At 50.2% G+C, this 8,878-nt stretch overlaps 1 protein-coding gene across 1 annotated transcript; it reads left to right on the plus strand.

The window, feature by feature from the left end:
• Nucleotides 1-768: 768 nt before the first annotated feature.
• On the plus strand, nt 769-8,594 carry LOC135113082 (uncharacterized). Its single transcript, XM_064028104.1, has 7 exons — nt 769-2,780; nt 2,865-3,006; nt 4,509-4,636; nt 5,995-6,150; nt 6,945-7,013; nt 7,732-7,821; nt 7,968-8,594. The coding sequence occupies exons 1-7, from the start codon at nt 2,034-2,036 to the stop codon at nt 8,130-8,132; spliced, it is 1,497 nt and encodes a 498-aa protein (XP_063884174.1). The 5' UTR covers nt 769-2,033; the 3' UTR covers nt 8,133-8,594.
• Nucleotides 8,595-8,878: the final 284 nt, after the last annotated feature.

Genomic DNA, 8,878 nt, shown 5'->3' on the forward strand with positions numbered 1-8,878 from the left:
TCTCTCTCTCTCTCTCTCTCTCTCTCTCTCTCTCTCTCTCTCTCTCTCTCTCTCTCTCTCTCTCTCTCCTCCACGTCCCTCCCCTGAATTTGTTCTTAGACGCTATAGTGTACGAAGAATAGTTGATGCATTTTTATAGCGCTCACAAAAAGCCCAGAGTTTCAGATTAAAGAGTCCCGCCTCCCACGCCTCCCTGTGTGCACGCGTGTGACTGTCTGTGCGTGTGCGTGTGTGCATGCGTGCGTGTGTGTGTGTGCCTGTGCGGGAGGTGGTTGGGAGAGTCAGGAGTCAGGTGCACGAGGCTCCGTCACTAGCGGCTCCCCCGAGTGTGTGTGTGTGTGTGTTGTGTGTGTGTTTGTTTGTGTGTGCGCGTGTGAGGGGGAGTGCCTGGGGCGAGGAGAGGGAGCCGCTGGAGGGGAGCGTGGTGCGCCGCGAGGGATGAGACAGTCCACCAGACCGACACGCAGACCAAGGCTCCAAGCAGCATCTCTGATTCAAGTATTATTAATGTTTCTAATAAGTGGTTATATTGTCTTTCTATAAGACATTCGAATGTTGAGAGTGTGGATGATGATACTGTTTGGTTCCCCGCGCCGCCCCGCCCCGCCCCGCCCCGCCTCGCCACCACCACCACCACCACCACCACCGGTGGGGGCTGGGCGGGGACACTGCCGGGCGGGGGAGTGTCGGGCTGACCCGAGCCCGGCCCTGCTGGTGGCCCCCGCCCGGCCGCCCCGCCCCGCCCCACCCGGCACTGCGGGCGGGCGGGGCGGGGCGGCGCGGGCGCGGCCCTGCCCTTGCTCACTAGCGCAGAGACGGCGCGGCGGGGCGGCGGCTGCCAGGGCGGGCCGCCCCCCACGCCCGTCACACGGATAGTACCATAACTGCGCCCTGTTTAACGGCTACACTTCCCACAGTTTGTAACCTGTTACTGAATAAACAATGTATGTTCTTCTTTCATAGACACTGAGTTTTATTTCCCACCACTACCTCTCTCTCTTGTGCCTTTCGACAAAAAGAAATAGAACTACAGAAGTGGCGAGCAGCAGCCAGCGTCACGCTGCCAGGGGGAGGCAGCGCCACGCGTGTGTGGCTGCACTCGCCACAACAGTGGTGGAGTGTTTTTCTTCCTGTAAGTTGTATCTCAGCAATGCCTGGGGACACTGGTCAGGATGGAGGCACGGATTTGGAGCATTGCCAGCCACTGGCGTAAGGCACGGCGAGGCTGGTGTACCTGCAGGCGACAGAAGGCACAGCCAGGAAGCAACATGCCTGCCTTGCCTGGCAGGATTATACAATGCACTGAATTATAAGACACAAACAAAAAATGAAATGTACAGTACTATGATGATACATAAAGGTCAGCTAGATTTTTTTTTTTCTGTCCAATTCCGTAACAAACTGTGGCTGGCAGTGTTGACATCCCGCGCAAAGTCAAAATGGCGGCGGCGAGCTGGTGCGTGCAGCATCCGAAGCTTCGAAGCTTCTAAAGGAGGTGGTGGCAGACTGGCAGGCGGCAGCTTGAGCAGCTAAAGGTAATAGTTTGGTGATGTGCAGGAGGCTGTGGACTTCATGACTTAAGCCGGTGAGGCTCTCCTAGCCTGATGAGGCAGGAGGGGCTGCCACCCTGCCGTCTGTCACCCATGATCCGGAGTAGTGATGCAACAGGGTAAGGCTGCCGCCTCGCGCCTCTCTCTCCTGCTCCCTGGCGGCCAAACAGTTCAGTGAGTATTGTGCAAGGTCGTGCTAATCATAGCAGCGCCATGGCAGCGCGCCGCCCACGCCCTGGCGGGCTGGGGCGTGAGGTAGGCGACGCAGCGACACCGCTGTGTTGACTCACGAGTAGACGCACAAGTTAATCAGGGTGAGTGAGGCTTATTGAAGGGTCAGGCACGGTGAGTTTCCGGGGCGGGGCCAGCGTTCGCTCTCCAGTGTGTTGGTGCCCCGCCTCGCGCAGGCAGCGGCGCCGCCCCGCACTGGTGGCTGAGGCGGCGGGGCTGCAGCAGTGGCGGGGAGCAGGGCCCGCGTGGTCCATGGCACGCCCGCACCAGGTGAGCCACGACGCCCAGCCTGACGGGCGCCGTGGGTCGGCACTTAGCGGGACGGACACGCCTGGGAGCGAGTGTGCCACGCCCTCCACGGCGCCCGCCGACGCCCGCGCTGAGTGGTGGGCGGCGCCCGGGGAAGACGTGGCGGAAGTGGGCGTGACGGGTGGCGTGTTGGAGCGCCCGCTACTGCCGTTGCGGGTGTTCATGTCCGTGATGGGCGTGGGGCCGCCTGCATACCACGCCGAAAGCAGGAGTTACCGCATGAGGTGGACGAGTCCCTCCGGGTTAGCCACGCTGGTGGCCTCGGCGGCGGTGGTGGCGCTGACGGCCGTGGCAGTGGTCAGCCTGGCGCGCCACCTGTTGTCCACCGAGGAGGACCCAGACCAGCGTCCCGTGCAGAGCCTCAAGACCATCGGTGTGCTCATCGTGGGCGGCTACCAGGTGAACGCCCTGGTGCAGGTACTCAACACGGCGGCGGGGGCGGCGCGCCACGCTCGCCTTCTGTCCGCCTGGACGCGCCTTGCGGCCCTGCACCACATCAACCCTACGCGTGGCCTGCGGCGCAAGTGCTGCGTCCAGGTGGCCTTCATGGCTGCCTTCATCGCCGCCATGCTCGCCGCGGCGATCGTGGGACGCCCGCGCTTTGTGGGTCACGTGCTGGAGGGCCTCGCGGAGCGCCTCTACCTCATCCCGCGCAGCCTCCTGCACGATCCCGCCAGCCTGCCCGCCAAGGTGAGGCCGCCGCCGCCCTTATCGTTTCTGCCCTTCCCTCTCCCGCCACCACCAGCACACCCTCACGTCATCCCTCTCCACCAGGCGGTGCAGGTAGCCGTGTGCTGCGTGGCCCTCCACCACTTCGCCATCAACAAGAGCTACCTATTCGCCTTCACCACGCACTGCCACCTGCTGCAGGCCGCCCTCACCGCCTGGAACACTCACCTCACCCGGGCCATCGACCGTAAGTCACACACACACACACACACACACCTCATCAGTGTTGCCAGGGCGGGGCCTCGCTGAGGTAGTCTTCACACCACATCACAACTATCACAAATAGTTAATACCTAACTAACTAACCATCTAACTACCACTAATAACTAGCTAACTTACTAGCAAACTAAGTAACTGGCTGAGAGACTTACTGGCTGGCTGAGCAAACGTCCACCAGGCAAAGGCACACAAGACATAGCCTGGCAGACACCCTTCCTGCCAAACATACATCAAGGTAACAATTACTGTCGCCATTGTCTTACAGAGAACATATAAACTCACCTCAACACTGTCACTTAACACCCCGCACTCTCAAGGACACCACTTGACCCCTGGCTTGTATTTCTGAGCCATAAACAATGATAACTACCAGCGGAGCCATTCGTCTGGTGTGGTGACGCCCACCACACAAGGGGATGTAATTGTTTCCGGAAATACTTATATTGATACAGCTCCCTGCCACTACACACAGCAGTGGGATGCATTCCTGGAAGTATGTACCAGCACGCCAGTTTGGGAATATCGGGACTAACTCACGCACTACAGAAGGTAATGTTAGGAAGACTCACTCTAAAATGGTAAAAGAAATGTCCGAGTAAAACAGAAAATTGGTGAACTATTTTGACAGCACAGAAAAATGTTAATTCTCAGTAGAAAAATAAACTGACACACTCTTACCTTTACGTTTTCATCACTTAGGCTTATAACAGGCTAGGCTTCTCCCAATAGTACTTAGAGGGCGCCTTTATCTTCCCCCCCAAATGAAGCATGGTGAATATACTCTGTAGACTTAAGTAAATCTGGCATACAGGTTCTGTAGGCTTAATGAAGGATCGTAAACAATTCCCGTAGACTTAAACCTTGCAAACACTCCTTGTAAACTTAATTATATCAGGCGAATTTGCTCCGTAGCCTTATTGGAATGTAGTAAACCAGGATCCGTATGAGTAATGAAACGTGGCAACGAGTTTACGTAGAGTTAGTTGAATCTGGCACATTTTCCCCTTAAGCTTGATAAAATTCATTAAAAAGGCTTCGTAAATTTTAGTAAATGTAGTAAAACAGGATTCATGTAGATAATTAAAACTGTCAATGTATATCAGTAGACTCAGCTGAACCTCACAAAATTTTCCCATAGACTTTATATAATTGTATCCGTCAACATAATGAGATAAGGCGTATAGTCTTTGTGTAACTGATAAAACGTGGCAAAGTATACCCGTAGAGTTAACTGAATCTAGCAAAGTTTCCCCTTACAAGTAGTGTCCGTAGACTTAATGAAATCTGGCACGACCTTTCCGTAGATTTTATGAGATTTAGCCAAACCCCGTTCTCTCTCTCTCTCTCTCTCTCTCTCTCTCTCTCTCTCTCTCTCTCTCTCTCTCTCTCTCTCTCTCTCTCTCTCTCTCTCTCTCTCTCTCTCTCTCTCTCTCTCTCTCTCTCTCTCTCTCTCTCTCTCTCTCTCTGCAGAGGTGTGGGCGGGCATGGGCGGGGACGGGGTGAGCGTTCTGGTGCACGGGCGAGAGCAGCTGGTGGTGTTGGTGAGGGACACACAGTCTTTCTTCAGCCCAGTGTTGCAGTGTTACTTTGCCTCGACGGTGAGTCCATGTCCGGTATTCTGAAACACTGCTGTCTCACCACGACTGTTTTCAAAGGGCACAGAAATGATTAGCCGGGCTCTCATAAGTGTTTTTCCTACTCACAACGTAGAAATCTTGTTATTCCGTCAGTAGAACCGTAAAAACATCCTTAAAATTCCTTGTCACTTCACCACGAATATTTTTAAATGCCACAGAAATGTTCAGCCTGGTTCTCAAGACTTTTCCTGTTCTTAATGTAGAAATCTCGTTAATCTGTCTCGAGAATGATAAAAACACCATTTGAAACTCGTGTCATTTCAACTAAACTCTTTTGAATGTAGTTGAGATGCGGCGCAGGTGTGTTTCAGAATATGGTTCTCTCTCTCTCTCTCTCTCTCTCTCTCTCTCTCTCTCTCTCTCTCTCTCTCTCTCTCTCTCTCTCTCTCTCTCTCTCTCTCTCTCTCTCTTTTAACCTTCCTTCCTTCCTTCTTTCCTTCTTTTCATTCTTTTTTCCTTTCTTCTTTCCTTCACTTTCTCTCCTTGCCTCTCTCTATCTTCTTCCTCCCCCTTCACTATTTTTCCTTATATCTTCTCTTCATCCCCCTCTCCCTCCTCCTCCTCCTCCTCCTCCTCCTCCTCCTCCTCCTCCTCTTCCCTGTTTGCACTTTTCTCAATGAGTTTGTCACCTAATTCACTTCGATGAGACAGATACTCATTAAGGTGAAGGGAGGAGGAGGAGGAGGAGGAGGAGGAGGAGGAGGAGGAGGAGGAGGAGGAGGAGGAGGAGGTAGTGGTGATAATAGGGTGTGGCTTATGGAGAGAGAGAGAGAGAGAGAGAGAGAGAGAGAGAGAGAGAGAGAGAGAGAGAGAGAGAGAGAGAGAGAGAGAGAGAGAGAGAGAGAGAGAGAGAGAGATTAGATAGTTAAGTTAGGTTGAGAGTAGTGATGATAGTCGTTTTATAGCATCCTCTTATCCCCTCCCCTCCGCCATTTCCCCTTTTCTTGTTGTTGTTATTGTTGTTGTTATTGTTGTTGTTGTTGTTGTTGTTGTTGTTGTTGTTGTTGCTGTTGTTGTTTGTTCGTTTTTATCTTTCTAGTTCTTGTTTATTATTATTATTATTATTATTATTATTATTATTATTATTATTATTATTATTATTATTATTATTATTATTATCATTATTATTATTATTATTACCATCATTATCATCATCATTATCATTACTATCATTATTTCGCTATTACTACTACTACTACTACTACTACTACTACTACTACTGCCACCTCCTCTTCTTTTTCCTAATCCTTCTGTATCACCACCACCACCACCACTACCACCCTCACCGCCAGCAGGTTACAAGCGTGCCTCTCCTTCAGGTGATCATCGTGTGCACGGAACTGTACCTCCTGGCGCAGGGCGTAGGATCTGGCCTGCTGCTGACGGAGGAGGTGGTGGTGCTGATTCTCCTGACGGTGCAGACGACGTGGCTCCTCATACACGTGTCCCTGGCGGCGGCGGGGGTGCAGGAGCAGGTGTGTGAGGGGGAGGGAGGTGTTTAATTAATTATTTTTTTTATCTACCTACTTTTTCTTCAGTATTGAGTTAAGATTGCAATGTTATGTTTCTTGATATTACGTTTTCCTTTTTCCTTAGTAAGAGAGAGAGAGAGAGAGAGAGAGAGAGAGAGAGAGAGAGAGAGAGAGAGAGAGAGAGAGAGAGAGAGAGAGAGAGAGTTGAAGGGCGTGGCGTTGGCGTTAACATCATTATGATATATTACCCTGCTTCCCCGAACTTATTATACATAGAATGTATACATCAAACGTGTGTGTGTGTGTGTGTGTGTGTGTGTGTGTGTGTGTGTGTGTGTGTGTGTGTGTGTGTGTGTGTGTGTGTGTGTGTGTGTTATAGAAAACTGTATTCCTCTTCCACTATAACTAATCTATAGCGTACTGAAGCCTTGTGTGTTACCATGGTGTCTCTCTCTCTCTCTCTCTCTCTCTCTCTCTCTCTCTCTCTCTCTCTCTCTCTCTCTCTCTCTCTCTCTCTCTCTCTCTCACGTGCCAGAGTAGTTTATGACGACTTGCAGTAAGATACCTGTCTATTTATTTATCTATCGACCTGTCTGTCTCCCTATCTCTTGTTCTTTTTTCTTTCTATCTATCTATCTATCTATCTATCTATCTACCTACCTTTCTTTCTTTCTTTCTTTCTTTCTTTCTTTCTTTCTTTAACTGCGCACGTTCTTGTTCGTCTTTTATTTCTTCTCCATCTTCTTTCCTCCTGTGTTACTGTACTGCCTCACCCTCTCCTACCTATCTACCCCCAGGCTGAGGCTACAGGGGACGTGCTGGGGCGGGGTCTGCCCTACGCCGCTTCGCCTGAGGATAAGCATTACGTGAGTACTTGGGAGGAGAGGTAGAGAGGAGTGCCTGGGTGTACCATTACGGGGATTAGCTTAAGTCAGTCTGCTGTTTAGGTTACTGGTACTGTCACCCCCTCTCTCTCTCTCTCTCTCTCTCTCTCTCTCTCTCTCTCTCTCTCTCTCTCTCTCTCTCTCTCTCTCTCTCTCTCTCTCTCTCTCTCTCTCTCTCTGTGGTGGTGGTGATATTAATATACGTGGTGTTTTCTTAATATCGTTTTGTTTTTTTGTTTGTGTGTTTTTGTTTGTTTTTATTTCAGTTTTCTTCTATTTTTTTCCTTTCTAAAGCTGTTGTATCTTGGTTCTTTCTTACGTGTTTATTTATTTTTTTATTTATTTAGCTAGTTAGTTAATCAGTTTATTAGTTACTTAGTTAGTTAGAGAGAGAGAGAGAGAGAGAGAGAGAGAGAGAGAGAGAGAGAGAGAGAGAGAGAGAGAGAGAGAGAGAGAGAGAGAGAGATTTATGGACGGGGATGAGTGGTGGAAATAGGCAAGCATGTTTTATAGGACTGTCCGATGGTTCTTCTCACCAACCCTTATTTTGTTATTAGGTCGAATATTAAATTTATGGATGAGAACGGTAAGTGGAAATGGTTGGGTCACGTTTTATACAGGGACTGCCACGTGTATGTCTGACGTCTGCCTGCCTGCCGCTTCCTTTGTGTTCTTATGTTATGGTGATGCTGTGTGGCAGGTTGGGGAGCTGACGCGGTCCCTGGTGGTGTCCCCGCTGCACATCACTGGCGGGAACTTCTTCACCATCAACCGCTCCTTCATTCTGACGGTAAGAGAGAGAGAGAGAGAGAGAGAGAGAGAGAGAGAGAGAGAGAGAGAGAGAGAGAGAGAGAGAGAGAGAGAGAGAGAAACATGGTACTCTTAATGCACAAACCAAACATTTTACTGCTATATGTCTTGCGGTGTGCCTTGCAGGTGGTGAGTGTGGTGTTGTCCTACTTCATCGTCATCCTCCAGTTCACTCAGTCCTGCGGGAGCCCGGATGACCCCTCCACCACCACCACCACCACCACCACCTCCACCACTAACATCACCACCAGCAACACCACTACTAATACCACCTTGGATGAAGACATGTGAATGATCAGTTACAAGAAAATATTGGTGTAGCCAGAAAAAAAAAATTTTCTTTTAAAACAGATACATTTAAATGCTACAGCTATTCCTGCATCGTTCAGCTTCTACGAATTTCTATCTATTTAGGTAACTCTTCTTTGAGCAGCAAGCCCCGAGGACCTATCTAAAAGACAGCTTGTTATATGCGACGTTTTGTTCCAACATCTTGAGGCAGAGTGAGGCAACTTGTGTCTGCACCTCATGATGTGTGTCGGTGCTGGCTCGTGACGGACTGGTCGGTCTTGAATTGCAGTAGAAGACGTGACCCGCCGGGACCACACCTCTCTCCAGCCACTAAGGACGTGGATGACGTCTCCCATTCATAATTAATTTCCTTAAAGAGAGAGAGAGAGAGAGAGAGAGAGAGAGAGAGAGAGAGAGAGAGAGAGAGAGAGAGAGAGAGAGAGAGAGAGAGAGAGAGAGAGAGAGAGAGAGAGAGAGAGAGAGAGAGAGAGAGAGAGAGAGAGAGAGAGAGAGAGAGAGAGAGAGAGAGAGAGAGAGAGAGAGAGAGAGAGAGAGAGAGAGAGAGAGAGAGAGAGAGAGAGAGAGAGAGAGAGAGAGAGAGAGAGAGAGAGAGAGAGAGAGAGAGAGAGACCCTTTCCATAAAGTAAAATGTTCAACTTCTTATGCTTCAATGAAACAAAATATTACCTGTAATGAACGCTATGGTTCACTGATGATAAGGAATGTTGCTCCTTGTAGCAAGGAAA

The sequence above is a fragment of the Scylla paramamosain genome, chromosome 25 (assembly GCF_035594125.1).
Source record: "Scylla paramamosain isolate STU-SP2022 chromosome 25, ASM3559412v1, whole genome shotgun sequence".
In the NCBI taxonomy this organism is placed as follows: Eukaryota; Metazoa; Arthropoda; class Malacostraca; order Decapoda; family Portunidae; genus Scylla; species Scylla paramamosain.

Excerpts from the sequence above, each read along its gene's own strand:
- LOC135113082 (XM_064028104.1), top strand. The coding sequence starts at position 2,034 with ATGGCACGCCCGCACCAGGTGAGCCACGACGCCCAGCCTGACGGGCGC. Across the intron at positions 2,781-2,864 it reads CCGCCAGCCTGCCCGCCAAG|GCGGTGCAGGTAGCCGTGTG; the intron begins GTGAGGCCGCCG and ends CCTCTCCACCAG. Across the intron at positions 6,151-6,944 it reads CGGCGGGGGTGCAGGAGCAG|GCTGAGGCTACAGGGGACGT; the intron begins GTGTGTGAGGGG and ends ATCTACCCCCAG.